Here is a 27982-nt window from a genome sequence, read left to right on the forward strand (position 1 = left end):
TATCAATCTCGGAAAGCATCGGTGTTTTGCGAACGACGGGGTCGCGGTGGACGGCGCGGAATGCGCTTAAAGGCGTTGTAAAGAATAACGCGGACCGGGCAGAAGGCGTCTCGTGGAATTCGAGACGTTTTTCCGGCGCGAAAGCGCGCGTGCTAGAATCGTTGGGTGATTTATGCCGCGACGGAAACCGGAGGAATCCGATCCGATTGATTCGTTCGGTGCAACCGGTGGCAGGAAGCGGAGAAAAGGAGGAGGATTGATTTTCGCACATTTTGTATCTGCGATATGAAATCAAATATCAAAATTTCGAAATATCAGAATTCTAAAAGTAGAAAGGTACCAGGGTACCAAAATCCCCAGATTCCAGGATACGAATACCCTAGTTTACCAAATCAGTTTTACCGAGAAGAGAAGAGGACGGTGTCCAGTTTCACGTTGAATTCTTTGCCGAGTAAACTCGGCATCGAATTTTACGTTGACTCGACGCGATGCCGAATATGGCCTGACCAGGTGGGAGAGTAAAGGGGGGGTAGAAAGGGTGCAGGGAGTGGCCGTTCGAAAGAGGCAGGAACATCACTAAAGTGTCAGTGGCATCACAATTCGCGTGGAGCAAAAGAGCGCTTGTTAGCGGTCCTCGAGCCGGCAAAAAAGGTAGCCGAAACCTGGACGAACAAATAAAATAACAACGCCTTACGCTCGGTCCCCTCCGCACACGCGTCTTTTCTGGGTGGAGGGGCACCACCGACCCCGTACGAGATTCTGGATACGAAAAATCAACGAGTTGAAACAAAAGCCGCCGCGTTTTGCTCTCCTTTCTCAAATAGATCGGACCAGATTCGCATTTGTCCTGCTTAACTGACGATTTATCAAAAGAGAAATTCGAAAAGATCATAGGGATTTCTTTATCTTTCATTTATGTTAGAGGAAATTTTGAAAGTTTAGTTCTTTTAATTCAGAGAAAGGTTTGACACTCTCTTAAGATAACTTTCAAATTAAATTCAAAGTGATGCTTTTATGTAAAAATAATTTTTTAATTTAATTAACAACAAAAGATCGTGGATCCTTTTAATTTAATTAAATTCAAGGTGATGCTTTTATATAGAAATAATTTATCAATTTAATTAACGAATCATAACGACACCCTGAGAGAAATCTTAGAATGTCCTACATATAGTACACAGTGAACGTAAACCGCGGCAACAAAAGATCATGGTCGAGGATGGTGATCCTCTTCAGAATTCCTCGATCCCGTCCATTTCCTCCTTCCACGGTTCCTTCGGGTTCCTGTGGACGCGTCGCGAGGATCGCTCTTTGCCCAAAGCCGACAGCTTCTCCCCGCCGCGATGTTTCGATACAAATTACATGAAGAGGGACACAAACGGGCGAGGCATCTCCTCAGATCCAACGAATCCACCAACAGAGGGACCAGGACATGGGAGACTAATGTTATCATCAGCCCTCGTGAACCAACCTTTTTATCATCCTTTTCTTCTTCCCTATGCTTGGCACCATTTTTCGGATTTGCGAAGAAGTCTTTCAAAAATTTTTCATTTTAATTTTCCGGTGAAAAATGAATGAAATTTGAGAATGTTTTGATTGCAACAGAGGTTGTATAATACTGGTAGACTTCCCGTAATGATTTCAAGTTCGGGTTATCAGAGATGTAGGAAGGGTCATAATCATTAGAAGAGTACCGTGAGGAAGAGGGAAGAGCGTCTGGAATGATAGAGAGATAGAACGTCGGCCGTCGGCTAAAGCAAGCTCGTAATCCATGGGGCACGGTAGTTTTACGCGGGTTTATGGTGTTTCTTGCGCCTGCTAGCATCACCGCTAACAGGCATCGCTAATGCACAGAGGCGGCTTCGGTGCTTTTTAACGTGGTAACCTCGTGCCCGACCACCTGTCTCATTCGGGTGATACAGGAAATCGCTTCATCTTTCTGCTGAAGAACTAGGTAAAAGTCATGGTAAAAGTGATATTTCATCATAAATTTATTATCACATCAAAAAACAAAGAATTCAACATTCATTTAAAAATAAAACATTTTTTCCTCCATCTCATCAACCATCTGCCTCATTAAGGTAACACAGGAAATCTGCTGAAGGACTAGGAAAAAGTCATGGCAAAAATGATACTTTATCATAAATTTATTATCATATCCACTTAAAAATGAAACATTTTTCCTTCACGGAACGTATGCAAAAATGAATATATTAAAAATTGCCGATGAATTCTTTTCTCGATTCGAGAAGTAACCAGGAAAGCGTGAAAGGAGGCAGCAAATTGGCGAGGCGGGAACGCGATCGCGGATCGGTCGCGGGCAAAGGCGTCGTCGATTCGTCGGGGCTGATCGGGCGCGTACAAGAACAAGACCGATGCGTGTCGGTCGCTCGTTAGCAGCGAGAAATATGCACAGAACGATCCTTTTTCCGTTCTGTTAACGAGCGATCCGCCCGCTGCAGCGTGCCTTTGCCGCGGGACGCGAGACGATCCGTGTCTAATCTCGATCGTGGCGACGTTAAACGCGCGAAACCATGCTCCGCGCGACGCGGCGCGACCAACCGACCGGAAACGTATATCTTCGCCCGGTACAAGCAAATTGTGCTATCCTTCTATTGCCGTATTTGTGCGCCGCGCCTTTTCACGTGATGCCGGCTCCGCCACCGCCTCTCCTCTTCTTTTGGAATGCCTGACTTGTCGTCGCTCTTGTTTCCAGCTGGTCGTCGTGGTTTCGGCCACTCGCTTGTAATGCGCACCAGAAAGGAAGAGGACACGTCGTGTGGGGGATCTTTGGACTTGTGTTCGCCATTTCTTCTTTCTTATGGTACCATGGGAAGGGGGTGGATAGAAAGATTTTTTTTTTTATTAAGGAAGTTGTTAATTGTGGTTGTTAATTAACCCTTTGTCGTATTTTCTCAGCATTAGAAACTACTTATTGATGCAACATTGAGGAAAATCAAGGAAATTGAAATATTATGCATATATTCTTTTTTTATTTAGGAGATTGTTAATTTAGAGGTGTAATGCTTCCATTTCATATTTTGGAGTGTTAGTATTAACCCTTTGCAGTATTATTTTCTCAACATGAGAAACTACTCACTGATGTAATATTGTAATAATATGCATATTTAGAGATTCCCAGCTGTGCAAATTTTTATTGAAATTATACTTCAAATTTAATTCCATGGCAAGGGGTTAATGAACAATTTCAAATACCATCGCTATGAAACGTTCTTAGGAATTCACCTCCAGGTTTTCCCACAGAACAGGGAAACTGATCCGCACTGAATAAACAACGTCGTCATCGATGTCCACCGACATACAGTGGCGATTCGAACGATTCAGAGGGAACTTTTCTTGCGTGTCTCGTTCTTCCGTTCTGACCTGAGAACCATTCAGAAGAGGAACACCTGTGTGCAGTTTCGTAGGCATTCCAGGGTTTCTTAGGTGTAGCGCGTACGGGACCGTGATGTCATTCCTGGCACGATCGCGCGAACGAATTCGCAAAACCAACGAAAACAGCCGGTAAAAATGTCGACGATGCTGTTCTTCGTTCGTTCCTTCCTTTAACCGACTGTATCCTTCTTTTTCCTTTTCGTAGGCTAATACCTCTTTTGACTCCACTTTTCGTTCTTCCGATTCTAAACCTTCGATTCGATTAATTTTATCAACATTTTCAGTCGTTCGAGGATTGGAATTTTTCTGTAAAAATTCCACCTTTTCCATTTCTGTTTCCCCGTATCCTCTTCGTCACCTGCTCCCCCTCGGCCGTCCGGTTGCAGGAGACTGATTCCAGGACGTACGGTTGAGAGGAACGTGTCATCCCTCAACGTCAATCCTCACCGGGCAAAGCACGCAAAACGAAGCGACGAAACGATTTGAATGCGTCCCGAGAACGGCATTCCGAAAAGTCTTGGCTGGTTTTGCCCTGATACCGATGCCCACCGATCCCATTCCACCCTCTCCGTGCTTCCTCTTTTTCGTTCTGCTACCTGTGTGACGAACGGGCCACGTCGTTTTTGCGACACGCGCGAAACGAGATAATTAGGACCAGTCTCTACAACGTTTCGTTAAGATCCATGATGATGGTTTTTGTTCCTTTGGACAGCGAGAAGATGGAAAACGATTTCAACGTGTTAATCGGGGATGAAGGATCGGTTAAACGATTGAAAGATGAAATAGTATAAACAGCAAGTAAAATTAATTTAAAATCGAACAATTGATGTTCTATCGAAAGTAGATGCACGAGGAAATGTAAGAAAAAATGCGGATTAAATTTAGGAAAAATTCGCAACGATCGCGGAAAAGGATCAAAGGATTCCCAAGGATGGTTCAGACTCTGCCGACGAAGGAGGTCGAAGACAAATGTCGTACGAATGGCGGATGCTAAAGAGGCGATGTAAACGGAGGCTATTACCGGAATAGCCCTTGCACGGCATTCCTCCGGGAATCTTCAACCCCGTTCCCTTCTTTAGCTCGTGCGGTAATTCCAACTTTTGCATATCAAGGTGCCGCCACCGTTTAGCCCGCCATTACTCTCGCAAGATCCGGCCAATTCGTTTCGACTGGTAATTCGGCGTTCCGCGTGTTCGAACCCAGCTTGTAACACGAATTTGAATTGATAATTGATCGATATTTTATTTCGAACACGGTGAGACTATAAAAAGAAAATTATTTTCAGTCAACAAATGACTAATTTTAGTATTGTTATAAAAATTCTCCATTTAATAATGGAGATTCAGAAATGCAAACACCGTCTCGTTAAAACATTACCCACAGAAATTATACCCTCGAAAGGGATAAAAAAGAAACGATGGAAGAAAAGGGACGTGCATTCTGAACAGCACGAATCAATCAACGTGTTTCGAAATGGCGCGAAAATCTCTCGCCGCTGTCCTCCGAGTCACGACAAAAAGCCCGTGGTCCGTTAAAATCGTATAAAAGAAAGAAGGCAGTCGAGTCGAATCGAATTCAAAGAAGACTCGAGTGATTCTGGCTCGTCCAGACGGAGATTTTTTGCCGGATCGCGAACCAGATAGAAAGAATAATCGTGAACTAGTTGAACGTTTCTGGTGGAGGGATGAAAGAGGCTTTGGCTAGGTTACTCCGAGGGACCAGAGGGGGAGGAATTGATGAAGGAGCACGAGTTACGCATACCGTGTAAGTGACGCGGATGAATAATTCATTCTAATAAAATAATGCAGCCCGCGCGGGCCTCTGACCGGGCAAAAACCGTCGCTGAATCGTCGATAGCGATCCTTCCATCGCTGCTTTCCTTGAATTCGCACCAATTCTTCCTTTTCTTCCCTTTCGAAAACTAAATTCACCACTGTTAGCGTATCTTAGAATTCTATCGTATTTCGATCGGAAAAATTGCCGTAAGTGCGATAGAAAAATGATTGAAAGTTGCGAATTTATTTGTCAGAAAATTATCGAAAATCCTCCATTTTATTCGCAGCATCCCCTTCGGGTAGAGAGGGTTTGAAAGGGGAGGGGAAATATTCGAGGGTGGAAAAGCCGGAGTAGAATAGGGGATCCCATTTTTCAGGCTCGATCCGCCATAAAGATTTTTATCCCACCGTGTTCCACCATCGCTGGGAAATAGAATTGTTGTCGGTAAATCGGAAATTGCTTCATCTTACCATTTTCCAAGGTCAACGAGAATGGTCCCTTTTTTTATAGACACGAACCATTGGTTATTTAATTAGTATTATCCCGGTGAAACTACAGACCCTTGAATTTATTCTGCTTTTTATTTCGTTTCTGTTTATGGACACCACCCTTGTTAGAAAGGGTTGAGAAAGCTTTTCTGTAATTTTCTTGTGGAGGATTTCAAATTTAATTTTCCTTTCGTTCTCAAATCTTTTTCTAATATTCGTAAGTTCTTTATTTGAAAATTCGAAAATATGTAACTGGGTCACCATTGGCCCCCAAAATTTACTTAAAGACATATTCAAAATCTCGACTGTTTCTGAAAAAGTTTATAACATAAGAAGAGCATCGTCCATAACCCTATAGAAATTGATTTTTTTTCCCTGGTTCCAAGGGAGACACCATAGTATAGAGAAACGAAAGAAGCCATCCCATTTCTTGGACTCGATTCACCGTAAAGATTTTTAGCGGAACGGGGATGTTCTCTGACCGAGAGAAAATAGAATCGTCGCCGGTTTCGGTGTCCGGTGCTTTCAATTCCCGCGATACCCGGCTCGGGTAAAGGAAGCAAGAAGAAGAAGAAGAAGAAGGGCAAAAGGGAACGCGTGCTGGAAAAGAATCGAACCGGAGGATGTCCGCTTGGGGACACATTCAATCGTTTGGCGGCCATACGCTTTCAAGATGGCGAGCCTTTCTAATCGATAGATCGCGACCGGTTGCCGAGATTTATGGATTCCTGGGGACGTCCAGCCGCGAAATTGTCTTGTTTATCGGTGGACCTGGTTACAGGACCTCCAGGACCAAGAGACAATCGAAGGACTCCACTGGTGTGCGGAAAAAAATCGCGAAGGGTGAAACAGAGTGGGTGGGTTTGGTACGAAAGGAACGAGAAGTAAAATTAAAGGGGTATTCTTTATTGGAATCGTCGTTTTTTGTTGATCCTTAAGATAGAAATTTATTGAATTATTATAGTTTAAGAAACTTATTGTTTTCTTTACAGTTTCAGTATTTTTCTAAAAAAAAATTGTTGAAGATCAATTTATAAAATTGAATATCCTTCCAATTGCAGTTATTTTGCTAGTCTTGAGATACTAAACTTTAAGAAAATTTAGTTTTTTTAACTCCCATAATGAGGAATACGTCCTTAGATTGAAAAATAATTATAAATCTAACTAATGGTACCCTGGAGTTTCAATTGAAATGTGGATAAATCTATTCAAGAAAGGAGATCAAGGTGCCAGTGAAGTCAGAGTTCGAAGAAGATAGAACAACGTTAGAAACGAATAATTATTTCAGACCCAGATGCAGATTTCTGCTAAAGCGAACAATAATGTGGAATACTTTCAACCGTGACATGATTCTCTAAGATAGTTTCTTAACGTGTTCTAGATCCTTGAACGATACTTCTTGGAATACGCTAAGGTATTCCGGTGACAACCGGTCACCCTGAAGTCTGGTGCATCGAGCTGCATCGCGTCGCGCGTTAGCAAATGGAATTTTATAGTCGCTCTTGGAGTATTTATGACCGTGGATACGAAAAATTACGATCCTAGAATCGTTCGCGAGCAACATGTGAATTTACAGTGTCGTTGGTAAGATCTCCTTTCATGACGAACGATCGGCGACATTAACCGCGAACGTTTCAACCACCGGGCCACCATTTGTCGGCCGGTAATGCGTGCGATCGATTAATTAAATCCGGCCAACCGGCGACTCTATCGCGCCAGGAATCATCCCCTAAACGGCGGGCCAATCAGAGTCGAGGTTAACAAACGGTAAGCCACCCTCGAGAAACAATCCGGTCTCGAAATGATCATTTCATAAATTTCCAAAAAATTCTACGTTAACGTCCGTTTCGAATCGCCTCATCGAAGAAAACGTGGCTAGCAACGTCTATCGCGAGATTGAGGCGTCAGTTTTATAGTCTTCTCGGCTAGAATATTGCTCGAGAGGTGAGCGAACGAGTCTGAAGAGAAATGGTAGGATCAGTAACAGAAGGAACGATGAAGAGGGAAGAGGGAAACGAGTCCAGGTTATATGCAGTTCGGAGAATTTTAACAAGACGGTCTCGCGTCGCCCTGGGCAAGGAATCCCCTAACGAGAAAGGGCACTTCTCCCCTCAAAAAATAATGAAGTCTTCAAGCCGCGTTCCCACAGCCTCCCCGAGGGTGCAACGTTGCACTTTTATGCAACTCCTCTCACCGTGGATTCGTCTGACTCCGAGTCGAGTGGTAATAAGTGGGTGATATACGATGAAACAATTGTATTCCTTTTTCGTTCATATTTCACCCTTTCACTGCTATTCAACCCTTCAAGCATTTAATTACTATCGAATGAAATTTTCGATAGGAGTTATTAATTATAATTTTATCTAAATTTCTAAATTGCAATTTCAAAATTAACTATTTCTATTCTTATTAATTAGAATTTCAATAGCCATTTTCACTGTGACATTTAACGTGTTAATGAAGAGGTAAAGTAAAATTTTATTCCAAAAAAGAAGGAAAATGGAACGTGTTCTTTCTTCCATGGAATTAAAAAAAAGAAAGGATAGTGTAGATGACAGGTAGCATCTTCCATGGAACAGTAGAATTATAGAGGATAGTGGAGGGTGAGGAACAGGATGATCCCCCTTTCCTTTACATATGGCGCTTAGTACAGGCTATAACCATCGATAATCGGCCAATAGGAACGAGCTGGCACGGGATCGTCGGTATCGTCGAACCCCATAGATTCGTAGGCAGCATGACAAATAACTCTCACAATGGGCCATCGTTTCCAACCGTGCATCCCTCTTGCTCTACCCCCTTTGCTGCCGGTCCACAGTCGAATTTCCACCCCTCGTGTTATACACGACCAGATCGGTTCCGGCAATTTTACATTCACGTCAGAACGGTGCTGATTTATTATAATGTTTGCTCTGCTCCCTTTACCCTCGTCTACCCCTCGGCATCCACCATCTCCTTTTCTTCTCTACCACCATGTCTCTCCTTTTTACCGATTTTCTTCTTCAACATCGTTTTCTTTGTCTGTTCTTTCTTAGACAAACAAGTTTGGTACTTGAGGAATGTTTAGGGATGTTTGGCAGGGTTGGAGGAATTGTTGTTTAAATTTTATTATTATCGAAAATTTTTCACAATTCAAAGAATTCAATAATCACCAATCGATAGGAAAGGGAATTTATTCAATTTTTAGGCTCTCAAATGGCCGACAGAAAAAATTGGAGACTGCAAACAGAACACATCCGGTTTCGATTCCACGAGGAGACGAAACAAAGGAAACACACATGTCTGAGCGAAAAAAATAGGCAGAGCAGTTTTAATGACCGAAACCCAATCGGTTTTCCCGTGGAATGGACCGGTCGTTTCCGATTTCGATTTCGATACCGTCGCCCGGATCGATTCGATTTCCAATCGGCCTGTTTGGTTTCGCTTCCTTTTGTTTGTTATTTCGCGCGTGCCGAATTAAAATTCATTCCTGGCCCGCCCAGTGTTTTACACCTCGTCGCTTTTTTGTCATTTTTTCATTTCCATCGCCTCGTTTTTCACCGACTCTTTCCAACAACGGTGGGGGATAAAAAAACGTGATAAATTGGCCGAACGTTTTCACGCTTCTATTTTGTTTAATTTTTTCATTGAAAAATAAATTCTAGAATCGTCAGAAGGATTGATGATTTATTTTGCGTATCTTCGGGCGTCAATTCTAGGCGATTACGAGTACCTGAATACAAAGGTGAAGAAATGGAAAATGGTAAATGGTAACGAACGAAGTCACGCGCCGGTTCGTCGTTAAAGAAATGGTTCTCGCGTCGAGCAGGCTGATTTACATGAAATCCCAATAAATACCGGGAATTCCCAGCTGATTTAATTAGGCAGCGAACGGATCGCCGGGCCGGACAAATATCCATACAAATGGCGCGAAAATACGTGTCGAATGGGGTCGGGTTGACTTTCATCGCTTGAAATTGATGGCAGTTTAGGCGAACTTAATGAAAACGAGTAACTCGTCCTTGCTTCCTCTTCTTCTTTACCGTGGCATTTTGTCTCACCGAGGTATCACGATGTATTTATCAGTGTTTCACCGGTGGGAGACAAGGCCGCCAATTAACCGAGACCAATCATCGCCTTAAATCACGGCTCGTTCGCGAAAGGTCAGCTGCTTTGACCCGGCATTACGTCGAATTAAGTCGTGCCAGTTGTTTCCACTCAACTTTCCTTTATTCCCTGTGTTTCTCCTCTGTTTATAATTCTAAAATAATTTTTCTTTAAATTAAATGTAGAATTAAAATTGGCAAGAATATTACATCTATTTTTCAAAAATAACATGATTCTAATAGCTATGAATTTTATAAGGTAACAGTTGAACTGAAAAATAGACGAAAAGAAAAAATTTGTTCAGCTTCGAGAAAGGGTCGCCATCGCGCGAAACGTTCCCAGCATCCGGGAGGAGGATCATAGAGGGTCGCCGAGGGGGTGTGTGGCGCGAGGGTTGCAAGGATGGTTTCATAAGTTATCGATTGAAGGGAAACCGGTGGTGGGAAGAGTGTCAGTTTCCATGGTGACCGAACCTGCGCCCTGCGACTTGGACGTTTACCTTAATGCCCGGGAATTACGGGACGTGATTTTCACCCCTGTTTTCTCTCCCTCTTTCTCCCTTTCTCCATGCTGGAGAACGCTTTAGGCGATAATGTAATTTTATCTACTCCCTCTCTCGTTCCTCGGAAAGCTCTTGCAGAGACGCCTCGGCTCGTTTCGCGGCCCCTATCTCACCCTCGCCACCCCCTGAAAGACAACGTTTTCTTCGGCAAACAACGTTAGTTCATTGGCCGGCAGCGAGGAATTAATTGGATTCCCGGGAAATTAATTGCGGCAAAAGCCACCCTCGGACGGAAATTAGAGTCGCTAACGTCGCGGAGTTTTCACCCTTAAACGGCACTGCTGTTGGATAAAAATGAAAAAATATCATGCTCGCTTGGTTAAGGGTGAGCGAGTTTGACCTGTGGACTGGAAATATTATCCGGGTTATTATTAACCCGTTCCTCGTTGATTTTCGATATTTGTTCAAGAAACATGGATTAATAGAATGTAATACTGGGGGGTGAGATAAGTTTTCTTCGAAATTTTCTAAACGTCCCAAGATAATAAAATAGATTATCAGAAATATTTCTGAAAATTTTGTTAATAGTGCAAAGAGGATTTTTGTTTAACTTTGTGTATTTGAAATTGTTTAAGGATTTTTATTTAAAAGCCAAGGAAATATTTTTGAGAAAATTGCGAGACGGGATCGTTGCCACAGGCACGATTCACCCCCGGCTACGTCAGTGAAGTAACACCGAGCCACCCCCTCGGGGGTTGTGCCAACGCGAGCCCGCATTAGCTAACTGCGCCCTGATTCGTCGTCGGATCGATCCGAAAAACGAGGAAACTTAACGCGAATTACGTCACCGACAGAACAGTTAATTCTGGATAAAATGAAATGAAAAGCGACGACAAGTTGACTCCATGCTTCATCGATTTAATCAAACTCCGCCAGTAATTTTTAATGAATATTAATTGAAAACGCGTGCACGTACATAAATGATTCTCGCCTGTGATTTATGAAATATGAAATTATAATAATTCCAAAACTAATGTTCCTTTATATTTCACTCAAAAAGGTCTTCAAATTATTTAATATATCAACCCTCTCAGTATCACGGAAATAAAATTACGTTCTACTAATTTCGAGGGCGTACTTTCACCCTGAGGAGAAGCTTAAATTACGACCATTTATATTCTCCGGAGGAATCCACCCACCCCTCTATTAGAAAAGGCGGGGTTTCGATTCCTCGAGAGGGAGAGTGATACCGTTTCCATGGAGTTATGTAAATCGCCGGATTTACTCGCCCCTGAAAATTAGAAATCGAGTTTAAGAGTAGCGATGGCTTCGACAGAATTTTAGAAATTTGTTAAAAATCAAATTTTCCGTGACTGCGATGTGGTGATAGAGTAAGGTGCTCATCGCTAAAAGCATAGAGTAACCTCGTCCAAGGGTGAAAGGAGATAGGGGGTGACTATAATCCCCTAACGTAACGAGAAGCATGAAACAGGCGCAGAATCGTCCCAAGGCACACGTTACACGCATTAGCTAAACGCCGGCTCTGATTGGCTCCCTTCTACGAGGCCTCCTTTTATCAACCCCCTTCCTGGTAAGGTGAAACCATTGGGGTGGAACTATCTCTTTATCTTCAGCTCAGCTGAAGCCTGATTTTCTCTGCTTTTTCTGGCACGATTTCGTAGAGCTAAAAAGGGGATGAAACGTAATTTCTTCTATGTGCAATTAAGGGATGATTTTATATTAATCTCTGCTCCTGAGGAGCTGAATTTTTTTATTTAATTTTCAAGCGATGTTTCTGATAGAAATCGATTCGATTAATGACCCTAAAGTTTTTAATGACTTTAAGGCGACAAGTTCATAGTGTACCAAGATTGATCACAGGTTATGTGATTAAGAATTTTTTTATTAAAAGTGATAATACATCAAGATGCCAGTGCAATCTAAATTATCTACATTATTCCCTTGGAATGTACCAGCGGAAGAAGCTCCGACTCTCGACGATATACTAATTTACATGGGCAAGTACATAATTAAAATTACCAAACACTATTAATTAAAAGGAACACTTTCAACTTTGGTCGAATCGATTAATAATAAATAATCATTCTAATCGGTATTTCCCTTTTCCAGGTCAATTCGGCAAGTACCAAAAGTACCTATTCGGCGTGCTGACAATTTTCTGCGTGTTTTTATCCTTCGTCTACTTCTCCCAAGTGTTCCTCACGGTTTTGCCCGCCGAGTACTGGTGCAAACTTCCTCACGTCGAAAGTATGCCGGTCGATAGGCTACGCGAGATTCTGATACCTAAATCGAAGCTTGTACCATTCGAGGGCCATCACCTGCCTTACTCGAGATGCTGGATATACGATTTACCTGTAGAAACGGCGATAAAGAGAAACATGTCCGACGAAAGTTGGCCGATGAAAAAATGTAACGTCTGGGAGTACAAGACGACCAAGAGCGGCGTGCCTTACATGTCCATCGCGGCCGAACAGAATTGGGTAGATTGAAACGATTCGATTTTTAAACTTTCAATTTAAATAACAAAAATTGAAATTTCATTTTCAGGTCTGCGATCACGCGTACAAAGTAACACTAGCCCAAAGCATCTACTTCGTCGGTTCGATTTTCGGTGGTTTGATATTCGGTTGGTTGGCCGACAAATACGGCCGGGTACCAACTCTGGTGATAACGAATTTACTGGCGTTAATTGGTGGTATCAGCACAATTTACTCGAAGAAATTCTGGCATTTCTGCGCGTGCAGGTTCGTCGTTGGCATAGCCTACGACAACATGTTCGTGATCGCTTACATACTCGTTCTGGAGTACGTAGGACCAAACTGGCGCACGTTCGCCGCCAACATGTCCTACGGGACATTCTATGCCCTCGGGGCGATGAGCTTGCCCTGGATAGCATACGGGATATCCGATTGGAGGTTGTTCGCTGTGGTAACGGCCGTTCCGATGGCCGTCGTGATCGTCGCACCTTTCGCCATCCCTGAAAGCATCAGGTGTATATCAATATCATCTTCATTCGATATTAAACATCGTGTTGTATGCGTTATTGGTACTTTTAAATTACCAGCCTATGGTATTCGTAAAAGGTGGCTGATCAGTATGGGACGAATAAACAGAGCGATGCAAATCCTGCGAAAAATCGAGAAGGTAAACAATGTAAAATTACCCGAGGACGTGTACGAAGAATTCCTCGAGGACTGTAACAGAACGGCGGACACGTTGTCTTTGGAAGTTCACACCTTGCTGGATTTGTTCAAAACCAAACGCCTGAGGTATCAGACATCGAACAGCGGAATTAACAAATTTATTAATTAAACACTGTACGCATTAGGAGAATCACTATATTACTGCTCCTCTCGTGGGGAGGCATTCAGATGGCATACGACGGTCACGTCAGGTGTCTAACGTCCCTTGGTATAGACGTTTTCACGACCTTCACTATCGCCTCTGCCACCGAATTTCCTGCAGAGGTGCTAATCATCTACGTTTTGGATACGCTTGGTCGAAGATGGACACTGTTCGCCGCGGTCTTCATCTCGGGTTCCTTCAGTCTTATGGCCGCCACCGTCCACGTAGGCGTTACCTATGCAACATTCGCGATTTGCGCGCGGTTCTTCATCAACATCGCCGCGAACATCGCGTTGCAATACGCTGCAGAACTGCTGCCAACGGTGGTTCGAGGCGAGGGTATAGCTTTCATTCACGTGATGGGATACGTCACCTCCATACTCAGCCCTTTCATCGCTTTCTCCGAAAGGATAATGTACAATCTACCGATGATCATCCTCGGATTGTCGTGCGTCTTCGCTGCGATATTGTGTCTGTTCCTACCGGAAACGCTGATGGAACAGATGCCGCAGACTCTGTTGGTAGGATTTGTGATAGACGTTGTGAATCATTATTTTGAATATTGTTTATTCAAGGACGGCGAGCTATTCGGCATCGATCAGTCCTTCTGGGAGACACCGTTCACGAAAAAGGAACCCCTGGAACCAAGAGGGCATCACTTGCACGCGAAACGTCCTTTCGTCCGGCCGGAACCAATGCGCAGCAGCATGATTTCCGGTGCCGTGGGTAACAGGAGGAGAATCGCCGCTATTCAACAACGAGCGAGATCAGCTCCCTCCGACTTGTAAAAGCAACACGAGGGGTGAACAAAGAGCAACGAGAAGGAATTAACAGACAGACGCGTTGTTTATTTGTAATTTTATTCTATAAATAAGTTCCTTAGGATATTCGTTAAGTTGAAGGCATTAGGGTAGGAAAATAAAAACTTTTGTACATAATTTTTATTTCTTAGAAAAAATTTATTTTTACGGGGGACGATGTGGATTCGGGATGTTAATTGGATTATAGGAACTGTATTTATTTTACAGATCCAGACAGACGTTTAGTTAATTGCCGAAATTAGCGACAACAGTGTCTCGACATGTGGCCCTGTTTAACAGCCACCAATTCCCGGTGTTCTCGAATTTCCTTTCCCTTTCTCTGGAAACACATAAATTCCAGCGGCACCGACTTTTCTTCTTGTTTCAGAACACGTCGCCACGCCGTGGGTGGTTGACTAAGAAAAGAACACAAAGAAACCGGGAACACGGTCTCGTTACATTGCAGATTTCAGGAATCCCAGCCACGACGATTTATCTTTGCTCATTTCTGGATCTTCGAAACGACTCCCTATTAATCAGAACCGTCCGCGATCAACTTTGCTAATTAATCTTCATCCTTTATCACCTTGATTCTATATTTGTTTTATATTTATAACAAGGAAATGAAACGGTGTTTCGTTGGACAGAGACTATACCGATCGTTTTTACGGTTTACAGAATGAAATCCGAGACGAATTCATGGCTCGTCACTCGACACGACTAATGGACCCATAATGACCGGCCAATGGGTCCATGGTGCCCAGGCACACCCATGTTCGTCAGCCACCCGGAACGCGGCCAACCTTCACGGTGAGAGTAAATATTTTTTTTTAAATACTATTATAAAAAGAAAAGGCGGAAATTACGGAATTTTCTATAAATAAGAATTATCAAAATTCTTGTTTTGGAAAAATTGAAGCGACTCGAGGAAAGCAAGCTTTTCGCTTACGAACGTTCCAGAATCAATAATCCTGATATCACGTCGTTCGACTTGACGGTGGTTAGTTGGAGAGGAGCCCGATAGCCGGTTTCCGTATTTCAAGTATCAACGGGCTGCCGGTTGACATCGGTAATCATGGGAGCTCGTAAAGGCGAGATTGCCTGGCCGTTTTACGAGCTTTCTATCGCGTTTTCGGGATTATTTGAGAAAATGGAATCCATTGCGAGACACTCGTACCTCGGCAAAGATCCGTATACAGATAAAACCGTGCCGCGTTTAAGGGGTGAGAAGGTTACCCTTCCGTGGGTGGAGCGGACACCAGAGGGCGGGTTGAAATGCAAACCAGCTGGAAAATCGTAAAAGCCGAGGAAAGTGTAACGAACAGTAATCGTGACGATGGTTGGACACGATGGGCGTTGTTGCAGCTGTGAAAAGAAACCCGTGGAAAGAAGTGGCGAAAAAAGGGAAGCACGGTGAACGAGATAGCTACGCATACGTCGAACGTTTTATTGCTTTCGCCTCATCGAAGAAAGTCCTCGTAAAAGAGCCGCCGTTGTAAAAACCACGGTCACATTTTTCTTAACCGATTTCTCTTTATCGCCTGGCTAGCTCTTTCCCCCTTTAATGAGCCGAGGGTGAGGAAAATTGAACTACAAAGTGACACCGTCATTTTTTTTCTTTCTCTCCTTTGGTTACATTGAAAGCGTTCCCTGTAAATTATGGGTTAAAAGTGTTAGAGGGTGTGTATCGTATGGGAAAATGGCGGAGGAAGGAATAAACTGAAACCTTGTTCGAGTTTACAGATTCCGTTTGCCATTCCGGGTTGAAAATCCGTTCGCGAACGATCGTCTGTGCAAACAAACCATCTCGGAGGAGTAAAATGGAAGCGTGTAAGCGGCGGGCACACGCGCGGACCGTCGACTTTCCGGGCAATTTGCGTCGATAAAACGGAACGTCGACTGCCCCCGGCGGGTAACTATGGCTTCGAGGCGGTCGTACGGCTCGCAACGTTCGAAGCGGGTTCAGGCTTTGCTAGAGGCATCGGCAAACCGGCAATTTTCACCTTGCTATGCTACCCGCTCCAACGATCCTCGCTACGTGATTGCACCGGGCAACAACTACTGTTTGTTTAGCTCGTCCACTCCGCCCAACGAAACTGCCTCTCTCGAAGATTTTCGCTATTTTCACCGCGTTACCTGTTCTCCTTCCGTTCGATCGTCCGAGATGCCCGGATTCTTTTTTATTTCTGCTTCTTCTTCTTTTTCCTGCTCGCTCTTGAAACTCGAAAGATTACGAGAAAACGAGCCGGGAAATTACGGCCGAGTCGAGATTCAGAAGGCGAGCCGAGTTTTACTGCCACCGACGCCTCCATCCTGATGCCACGCCACGGCTGAGGAGGAAGCGATGTACCATTTCCGGTATCGGCGATAGCGATGAGAAAATGGCGGTTCACCCTCCGATGAGAAATTCGACGGCCATTCGCTCCCGGGCTTCGCGGAATTAAGATGATCCTTGCTCTCGTTCCTGGATTCTCTTTCCGAAAGTCCATCTTCTTTTATGTTCTACAACGGTAGATACTTGAATTTTTGGTTCGTTGTAATTGGGTAGATGCTTGATATTTTATTTTAGTTTATTGGCAAACAGAAGTGTCGAAAAATGTCTAAATTTTTAAGTTTGGAATTTGGAGAATTTCAAATTTTGTAATTTACAGTTAACAGTTTTAAATTAATCATGTAGATACAAGGTACCTTGAAATGAATCATTGAGAATGATCTATTCTTAGAACGTTCGATTAACGTTTTATCAACAAAGAATTCAATTTCTGTCCATTATTCTCGGTTCGACTTGGTGGGTCAATTTGAAAACGATAGCTGGCATAAAAGCACGAATTAAAAGTCGTGGAGGCGATAGCTGGCCGCTTCTAGAAGCGATTTATGCGAGAGCATAAAAGTCGACAATGGCCGTGTTCCCATTTAAAATCGACGCCCGTGTCCGGTTCCGCTTTACAGCGGGGTCGTAAACATTAATTTAAATAAGAAAAACCGATAGCGTTGTTCATTTTTCGGATCGTAATGTGGGTCGATAGCTGTGACCATGAATGGTAATTGCGCTTGTTTATTTTTTTATTTTCTTCGGGGGTAAAATTTCAGTTTGTAAAAATATACTTCGGTGATTTAGGATTTATTCATTTACAGCTTAGAAAAAATATCAAATTTCTAATATTTTTTTTTGAAATTTCAAGAATTCCAAATCTATCATTTTTCGAATATGTAGAAAACTTTAAAATTATCCTAGATAAAATTCTCTAATTAGTTTAAATACAGCGAATATTTAATTAAATGTTAAGCAATGAAAGATACGTTATCATCATTATGTTACCAAATATTTCTTCTTTACGATTACTCGATAAATAATGTAGAAGTCCGATAATTCCTCACTGTAATTACACTTAATTAAGTTAATTTAATTTCGATAAAAACCGTTATCACATACTGCACGTTTCTTCGTTGAAAAAAAGAAAGGCACGAGCAACTCCGATAACAATTTTTATGAACAACGACGGTGTCAACGGTGATAACAGGTTGTGGTTGAAAGAAAATATATGCATCAGAAAAGCTTCGAGTCGAGTTTGTACGAACCGTGACACGATGCAATTCTTCGAACAAGGTAATTGCCGTAATTAACGAGGTTTTCGCGTATCTCTGTAATTGCAGCGATTTTACTGCGATCGTTAGCTAGCTTTTCGAGATTTGGCTGGCCAACAAAATTAGCGGGGGACATCCGCGATTCGACGCGAATTTATCGCAGTTACAAAGTCTCTGAGAGAAGAGATTAAGTCCGGCCCACGATTTATCATGGCAAACATGGAAATTTTCATCTAAATCGGTCCAATATTTATACAACCGAGAAATGTGAACGAACCGGTGGTAAGAAACTTCAGAAACTATAAATTTCGAAAGTTTACGAGTTTCTGGAGAGTTCGAGGAAATTTACAAAGTTTTCAATGGTAAATTTTAGAATTTGGAAATTTAGAAATTTGTGTGCCTTCCAAATCCCATTTAGCAATTTGGAAACTTACGAACTTTAAATTCAGAAATTTAGAATTCCAAAATTCTTGAAATTTTCATTAGCCTTATTTAGTCATTTGAAAGCTTAGAAATTCAAAACCCAATTATTTACAAAATTAAAAATTCGAAATCTTTGAAACCCTAAATTAACTATACCTCTTCCATACCATTTTATCAAGTAGAAAAATTAATTTCACCGACAGATTACCCTTGTTATCAACCCTCGATCACCATCATCCTAGATCAATAGCAATGAAACCCTTACAGACGACCCCGACAATCATGGGGTTACTTTCGAGCCCACCCTGCAATCGGCCACTGAACACGATCCACCCCTCCTATAATGCAATTTGAGTTAACTGCCGAGGGATGATCGTCCACGCATCATCCTATAAACTGTAAGCACACAATACGTAATGTACTACGTGCGGTGGGACTCTTTTCTTCGATGGCGCTGTTATTCTTGTCACCCTCTGTATCAAGGGGATGAAGACGGAAGGGGAGGTGATAAAGGGAGAACGGTTTGCGAATTGTCTGCGAGTTTCTCCGTTGCTCGGCCATCGTTCACTTTCAAAGAGGGTTGCGAAATTGCTACGGATTAAGGGGTGCGCGGGGTGAAATTACTGCTTGAATTTTGATACGTTAAATTAGAAAATTTGCAAATTTATCGGAAAAATTAGGACACTGGGAGGGTGAATCTTTTTGACGATATGAAATATGGAAATTAGAAAATTAGAAACTTATTTTTGAAATTCTTTAAATTTTGTTTTCCACAAAGAGAAGGCGTGGGCGTGTAACGCCGTTCATGTTTAATGGACCAGGGTTCAATGCTATTTGTTTAATGGGGATGATTGTATTAACCGATGGGGATGGTAGGGTGGTGAATTGAAATCAAATGACACGTGACGCCCTTTACTTAGCCTCTTTGTCTAAAATAATCTTGTTACTCTGGTTCGGAATCATTCTTCCGGCTGGCACTTAAACCGTCAGAATAATTATCCTTTGGTGCAGAGAATCTCTGGATACGGAACATTGATTCCCAGAAAATTTCTTTGAAACTTGATAGAAAATTAAAAAATTGTATTTCAAATGAAAAACAATCTGAATATCTGTGAGTGATGATTGGACAAAGATCCCCCTTGCATAATGCTGGCGTTAATTAGTTAATTCGAGTTGGTCGAGGCATCAATAAATTAATTAAGAACCGCCGCCCACTGACCGTGAACCGGAACGACCAGATAATCTAGTACGCCATTCCGCAACGTTTCATCATAATTACATCAGCTCTACCCTAGCCAATCTGTTTTCTGCTTTCCTCTATCTTTTGCAAACAATGTTTTTTTCTTTTCAAATCAACACCATGGCTATCAAGATGGTCATCGAAGATGAATTCGAACAAATATTTTTCACGACTGAACATATACCGTGTTGATAAATTATCGAATTTTAAATTATTCGCTGAATTCCAGCAATTCGAGATTGTTATTTAATGACGCGTTAATCTTCTTTATATTAACAGAAAGGCTGATTGTTATTTTTCCATTATTTCTCCATTATTACTCGCCATTACTCTACTCCGTTCCCTCTTTGTCAGCTTCCTTCTACTTAGACGTGGATATTTTCTTTATTGGCTTTAATGTTATCCGCAAAGTTAGCCACCTGGCACCGAATACGAACGGTGTATCGTTTTCACCAGGCCTCTGAAGGGTACCGTAGCACCCTTCTTAGAATAATATTTTCCCAACACCGAGACCATGTTTATACACTGTCAACGAAGAACCAGTGGATTATTCGACTGGCTTCCGGTAGCTTTGCATTCGCTGTGCGAAAACCGCCCCTTTGGAACCATTGAAATCCATTTCGGTTGCTGGAAACAAAACTCTAAGGAATATTGGTATTTTTCTAAGCTTAAAATTTCAGTTTCCATATTGCTAAATATAGGGTAATGAAGATTTTCAAAATTAGCAAATCCTGATTTGATAAAATTTCTTTATTTAGAAATTTTTTTTCTAAAAAATTTCCAGGTTTTCCAAATTTTCAATTTCTTCTACGAAACAATCTCATTTCTGTTTTTTGAAATAAGTGAAAATCTCATATTTAATAATTTGTAATCAATATTAAAACTGTGGGTAAGAGCTAATTATATAATTGCGAAATAATTAAACACTGAAATTTAAAAAGAGGATTTTATAAAATATTAAAAATGCTCCTCTCGTTCACGGAAACCATAAATCCACATGGGCGAGCATAAATCCATTTGGACGCGTTCCTAAATCAAGCTTTCCCGAACACGATCCTCTCCAAACGCGTCTCCGTGTTAATTGAACTCTCATTTTCCAAATTTCCACGATCGTCCATCACCGGTTTTGAAATCGAGTGTTCAGGGAAACGGTGGGAAGAGAAACAGCGAGGAGAATCGTTCGGAACAAGGGAGGAAAAGTTTCCAGAATAAAGAAAAAGAGAAAGAGATCAATTCCAGGCAATATGTAGAACGATTTCTCTTTCGAAAGATGTCGTCCAACAGGGAATAAGAGAGTATATAACGAGAATTCACCGGGTGAACGCGCCCCTTACGCAACCACCACCCCCTATGTGTATTTTTTATTCCAGTCGACGATTTATCCTCTGTCGGGAGGTCGACCGATAGGCTGAAAGAGGAAGTCGGAAAAGGGACAGGCCATCTTCTCGCTCGGAAGAAGGTTTTATTGGGCTTTTTATGGAGCGAATAAACGGTCCCGTTACGCGGATTTGCATACAACTTGCGACTGTGATTCACTGTCATCCCTTCGGAGAAAGACTACGGAAATGGCGGTGCTTTTTCTCCTTGTTTACCGGTAAACTTATTCACGAACGAAAGAGAAGTAAAATATTTATTTAAATTCTAAAATATAAAATATCTAAAGAAACAAAGATACTCTAATTAAAAATAATTTAAAAAAAATTCTTAGTTCGAGCAAAAAAGAAGGAGGCACGCGCTTTCCCTTAATTCGGAACAGCTTTTCGAAGACATAAATTCGACCCGTGTCGCGCGACACACTCTTTAACCTAGCACCCTTATCTGCCGCTTTATTTTCACCGAAAAAGACATGCCCGCGATCAACTTTTACCGGCTCCTTTCCGCGCATCTGGTCCGACTTGGTTTTATCTCGGAACACGCCCGTTGTCGAAACACTTAATGTTAACCAGTCGAGGGGGACCAGGGTCGGGGCACACCTTTGATTCCGTCGCCGACCTGAGAAACACGGAATTCTACACCTTGTTCGCTGAATTTGCCGAATTTTTCGACAACACAACCGAACAGATAGAAATTGAAATATTATTTAAATTTATATTATTTTATTTATAAGCGATCTGTCAATTTTCCATTAAAAAATCCATGTTTATTTTACACGTGTCTCTCGGAGAGGTCTTAAAATAGGGTTTCCAATATGACGGAGCATCCGATCAGCGGAAGGATGTTTTTATGGTTCGCAGGCAGACGGATCGTTCGGGAACGGGTTGCCGTGGACCCGTGGATGACTCGAGTGTCGAGAGGATGCGCTACGACGTGCCAAGAGTTGCACTTACGTCGTCGAACACGGATGCATCTGCCTCTGTTCGCACGAGCCATCATTTTATCCGCTCGACTTAACGCAACGCCCGTTTACGCTCGAGTTACGACCGGTAACCCCCTTTCATCCCACCCCCCCGTCGTTGGTCTATCTTAAGGGTACGTTTTACGAACTGTACTTTATGAATTTGTCGAGGAACGCCTGAAGATGGTATCGTTAGCCCCGAGCAATAAAAACCGACTGGTTTTTATTCGTTTAATTCTTAGAAAATTTCAAGTAAACGTTTCTTCGTCTTTTTAAAAGAAAAATATGCAAATCAGGAAATCAAATGCTTTTATTAATTTTAATTTGATAGTTTGCCAATTTTATTATCTCAAATTTAATTAATTTGATTTGAAAACTTAATCAACTACTTATCCCTTTTTAAAAGAAAAATATGCAAATTAGGAAATCAAATGCTTTTATTGATTTTAATTCGATAGTTTGCCAATTTTATTATCTCAAATTTAATTAATTTGATTTGAAAACTTAATTAACTACTTATCCCTTCTTTTTCGATGATTTAAATTTGCTGTAAAAAAGTAGCAAGAAATCTGTCGTGTCTCAGGGAGATTGTCAAACGAACGAAATGCTAAATGACTCGTCTGTTTGATCTTAATTCCACAAAGAAACAGAATTAATTAGCGTTTGCTCGCGGTCGAAGGACCGCAGCAATCTTCGTCAATGGCGTTCAACCCCCGGGGGCAAACATCTACACACCCTTCTCCTCTTTCTCGTTCACTCCCGTTGAGGAGGAAAAGCAACGGAGGGAGAAACGAAGAGAGGGATGTGTTAAAACGTATTCTAATGCGTGAATGCGTGCGTGCTAGACCGCGTGAGCGTGTGCAAGATGGTTTAACAAGGGTCTGACAGGCTCGTTGCCGTTGTTATTTATCGGTTATGTCGGCGCATCTCCCATCTCGACCAGAGAGAAACAGAGAGAAACCACTCTCTTCTATCCTCCTTTTCTCTTCTTCCATCGCTACGTATTCCCTTATACCACTTCTTCCTCGCTCTTCAGCTTTCGCTGTTCGCGCGTTTAGCACTTCTTCTTGGTCACAGTAGCGTAGAATCTCGAGGAAAACTACAAATAAAATTGTTGGAAAATTCTAAGGAATATTGATATTTTTCTAAGTTTAAAATTTCAAAGTTTCCGAATTGCTGAATATAATTTAATGAAGATTTCCAAGTAATTAGCTTTCAAAATTAGGAAATCTTGATTTGTTAAAATTTCTTTATTTAGAAAATTAGATTTACCAAATTTTCAATATTTCAAAGTTAGATTTTGAAGTTTTAAAAATCTCAGATTTATTATGCGAAATTTTCCAAGTTAGAAATTTTTATATATCGAAATTTTCTGAATTTCTCTTTGGAAAGGTTTACGCCATTGCGAGGAAGGTGGCTTATGGAGATGGCGATCCACGTTCGTCCCGTGGTTTATACCAGGCCGACGGGGAAGGAGGGTGAACTGTTAGGCGCAAGCACGTGTTAAAAACATAACCACTTACTCGAATGGGCTTAGGGTTTATTTATCGCGCCTAGCCACCCCCGCAACAACCGACAGGGTTATAATACGATTAAGCTGCTCGCGAGAATCGAGCAAACGGGCTGCTGTGTATACGAATCAACCGTGAAAGTGTTTTCTTTAACTCGTCGTCGAGTGATTTCCACGATGATGACCGTGATGATGGAATTACACGGGACAGGCTGCTGCTTTCGGGGCAGAAATAATTGAACAGCCTTCACTTTCGTCCTCGTTGAGAGCTCGACTCGTCGGTGAACGTTTAATCGACGCCATTAGCGTGTCGATATCTTAATGCTGCTCCGTGGACAGACTTGCCTTTTGCTTCGATCTCTTCTTGTGAATCAGGGTAATCGCAAAGAAAATGGCTCCGATATGATTCTCCACTTTAAAGAAACAAAAGTATTAGGCTATTAGAATACTTGAATTTTCAAGTATTACAATAAATAAACTTCTAATTCTAAGTTTCAGTGTCTAAAGCCTCTCCGGACGAACTTTTCGTACCGAAAACCCTCGCCGCCCTTCAATCACAATCTTGTCCCATACACCCCAGTTGATCTAAAATGTTCCACCATATATTCTTCGGAAAATCCATCAAAAACCTTCAGGCTTTAAAAAAAATAGAAAGGCGTGCAACGATCAGGGGATTCGCATAAACGGGGCAGATATCCGCCCGCTGGAAATCGGAGTTAACATCGCGAGGACAGATTTATCAGTGCGATCCCCGAGGGAGGCGTCGCGGTGCCGGTTGACAGAAGGCACCCCGGGGACGGGGACCGTTCATACATGCGAATCGTGGAAAATTGTCGCGTGAAAATCGTGGCGGGCGGTCTCGTAACAACAGCCATCAGCGGTGGAATAGAGAGGTCTTTTGGGGGCTCGACCGACGCTCTCGTTCGGTTTTAATCGTTTCATCAAGTTGTTGTTAGAGCGCGGAATGCGAGGCCATTTTGCGGACGATTGGACCGCGAATCGGTCCTCTGTTTTGTTTTCTCCCCAGCGAATTTTCCGCGCGATTCGCCCGCAAACGAGCTGAAACTTTCCCGCGTTTTATGAAGCGACCTGTACGCAGGCTGCTCGGACGATGGAAGATTCTCACCTACGCGATTCTCGCGGTTTAATAATCAATTTCGATGAACGCTGTGCGGCGCATTAAGGGGCAGCCGATTTAACGAGGCTATAAATCCGACCGGAAAGCGTTCCTTTTCCCGGGAAAAAGATGGTGAAACCAGGCCCCCGGTCGGACATTCGATCTGTTTTCGAATTAGACGGCGAAGGTAGTCGCTCGTAAAGATGCCCGGTCGCGCGCGCGAACTCGCTGTAGATTCTATCTGCTAGAATTATGTCTTTATTAGGCGGAATCTCTGTCCGATGACCATAACGGTTCCCCGGGGTCCGCAGGTGTCCACCGACGAGGGTGAGCTCGATAGGGAAATAGCAGAACTCTCTCATTCCCGTCCGTTTTTCGAACACTTTCCTTCCATCGTGATCCTCGTTATTCACCGGGACCAATCCTTGAAAGATCTACGAGCGATCTAACCGATCCTCGGGATCGGTAGCAACCACTGTAAATCTTGCCCGGTTTTTCGCGGACACCGTTAGATTTTCGTGCCTCCAGGAATAAGATTCCTGGTAGAATAACTGGAGAAAATTAGGCGACTTTCTATGAGTCCTGTTACGTGACCGGTGTCCTTCCCTGGTACCCGATCGTATCTGACCCCGAGGAAATTTTGTTTTCTTTGCTGGTGACACTGATCCTTAAGAAAGGGCCAGAGATCGGCTACGATCAGGTGCTTTTTTTGTAATATTTTTTTTACTTTTCCTTTCGAGATTTTCCAGAGAATTCTGCAAATTGAAAATTCTCAGAATCTTTCATAAACTTGTTTACAATCCATTGGAAAATCTTTCGAATTATCGATTGATCGATCTTCGGCAATTTAGATCGATCGTGAAATCACTGTTCCCAGAAGTCTTCGAGACAACGCGGAGAGAATTTTAATAGCAACCCATCGTCGGTGAAGCTTGTCATTACCTTACTCGAGGATCAGGCATCCGAGCCAGAGGAATTTTAATGACAACCGGGCATCCTTGCTTTTATACAATTTCATTATCATTGAAATACTCTGGAATTTCAGCGACCACTTTATTACAGAATATTACATAATTTCACGTGGTCCCGTTGACAGAAAACCCCTTCAACGAGCTATATTATCCATCGTTGTATTCCTATCTGTTTAGCGACTATTAAACCGTTTACGACCAGCTACACTGTAAAACGATCCTTTTAGTTACGCGACTCTGCGAGTCGTTACATTATTTCCTCGTTACGAAAATGCTCGTGATTTACGGCCTACCAACATCTATGATCTTGTCATTATCATTCTATTTGCTATGTCGTTAAAATTTCGTCGATTTTTCCTCGATCCTGAGAGTTGATCGTCGTGTAATAACGATTATAATTTCTCGAGCTTGTTCATTTTACTCTTGCCATCGTTACGCTAATACGAGCTCATTTTTCAAGCTAAGTTAATTCTACATGCTTAAACAAGTACGGTGAACGTTTATGATTTACCGAGGATCGAGAAAGGATGAAAGTGTGAGATTATTTTTCTTAAATAATTCCCCGAGTTATATTGAATCTGTTGCCGTTGATTATTCGCAGGAAGTGGCGTTGAATGAATTTCAAATACCTTTGGTGGAAATTTAATATGCTGCCGGGTGAAAGGAATATTAATGGAGAAATCGAATTTTATGGGGAAAATTGGTAGAAATTTTCTTTCGAAGACGTTTCGAAAAGGGAAGGTAAGTGGAGTGGAAAAACCGAAGCTATCCAGTAACATACGGACGTACCGGTTTCCTGCGGCGATACTTGACAAACGATGCCCCATAATGTCCCGAATAACAGGGCACCATTGACTCGTAGCATTGTCGTATGGAAGAGCGTCGGAACACCAGGAGGTCCCTCGTTCGGCCACTTACTTATTTTCCCCATTGTTCTCGAAACTGGCCTTGCGTCCCTCTTCAGGAACACGAACAGTTTTCACGCTCGATGTTTATGGCTTCAACCGTGAAACCGTGTCATCCTCTCTTTTATTACCTTCCAGTCAGCTCTATTAGAATTGCTGTTTCAAACCTAACGAAATTGTCCCAGGTTTAATTTCGAAAAAAGGATCTATTTATTTTAAGGATATTTTTTGAATCAAGTCAACTGCTACGCCACTGTGCAGAGGGCAATCGAAACGCCATTAGCAGCCGGTGGCATTAAACGAGCGTGTTCTCGAAGCAGGTAGCCATCTTCCACGGCGGCGGCGTTCCACGAAAATTAACTACTCACGGTGGTTCGATTCGAAATTCATTAATTTCCCCGGGACGCGAATGCACACACGCCGCCGCGGTGCCACGATCACCCGCGGTGTCCGCTCGCTATTAATGCGCGACTCGCCTCGTTTCGAAATCGAATTACACCTCGATGGAATTAGCTTCCGTCAACGAGCCGGCTCGTTGCTCTTTATTCAAACGAACCTCTGCACCTGCGCTGCGAATTCCTCTCCTGAGACCGTATAGAATATCATCAGTTTCGGAGCTGCCTTAGGAAAATATAACGAACGAAAGAATCTGTTAATCGAAAAAATTATAGAATTTTCTATGAGAGCCTATTGAATCTAATTTACAGACAAGTAATGGAAGAATAAAGCAAGGCACGCGCACGTCAATGAAAGTGTGCTTCCCCTTAATTTCCATCAGGCTTATCAGCATTTCCTTTCGATTAACCGACCACGGGGTGGCATAATGTCCACGGAAAAACACGCGTCACGCGCGAAAGCAACGGGGGTGATGTTATCTGTTCGTCCATTAAGGAACATCGCGAGCTAACGATCCTCTGCCCTTGCGTATCATCCACCCCGACCACCTTCTTGGATTAATAAAGTTTCTCGTTGAAATAACCACCGGTATCCGTACGATCGAAATTCGTTTAAAATAACGTATATTGATAAATTAACAATTAACGTGCACGAGTTGGATGTTTGTCGTTCGATGATGAATGTTGGCCGACGTATCGCCACGTAAAGGAGGAATTAATTTGTCATTATAGCCGTGTGCTTTCTTTCGCCAGGTGCAGGCGCGCGTGATCAACGATTACGGTTTAATTTAATGATCGTCCGGGGAGATGGTGAATAGGGTTTTGTGGAAATAATATCTGAAGGAATAATTTGAAATTCGGAAATTCTTGGTTGCCGCGGTAATGATTGTTCGAGGACCGGTTCTATTCGGGGGGAGGAGGGGGGCTAATCGAAATCACGGGCGCCATTAAATTGCCACTGGCCGCACCCTTTAATCGTCGCCTGACAACGTTACCGGGCCCCGATTTGTCATCCACGAAATTGAGTCGCATCTGCCCCTGGTCTTGGACACGTCCGGCCCGTTCTGCTTGCCGGCACAAAGCCGGA

At 42.6% G+C, this 27982-nt stretch overlaps 2 protein-coding genes across 2 annotated transcripts in view; both read left to right on the plus strand.

Moving 5' to 3' along the window:
- Positions 1-15226, plus strand: part of LOC117604067 (uncharacterized) — a 101799-nt gene extending 86573 nt beyond the window's left edge. The window contains exon 6 of the transcript XR_013063018.1: positions 15093-15226. The gene's annotated coding sequence lies outside the window, so the exon portion shown is untranslated. The remainder of the gene's footprint in view (positions 1-15092) is intronic.
- Positions 12102-14598, plus strand: LOC117604066 (carcinine transporter). The gene is made up of 6 exons (XM_034323753.2): positions 12102-12266; positions 12379-12749; positions 12817-13259; positions 13353-13538; positions 13598-14135; positions 14190-14598. The coding sequence occupies exons 1-6, from the start codon at positions 12176-12178 to the stop codon at positions 14400-14402; spliced, it is 1842 nt and encodes a 613-aa protein (XP_034179644.2). The 5' UTR covers positions 12102-12175; the 3' UTR covers positions 14403-14598.
- Positions 15227-27982: the final 12756 nt, after the last annotated feature.

This window comes from Osmia lignaria, chromosome 11, assembly GCF_051020975.1.
Source record: "Osmia lignaria lignaria isolate PbOS001 chromosome 11, iyOsmLign1, whole genome shotgun sequence".
In the NCBI taxonomy this organism is placed as follows: Eukaryota; Metazoa; Arthropoda; class Insecta; order Hymenoptera; family Megachilidae; genus Osmia; species Osmia lignaria.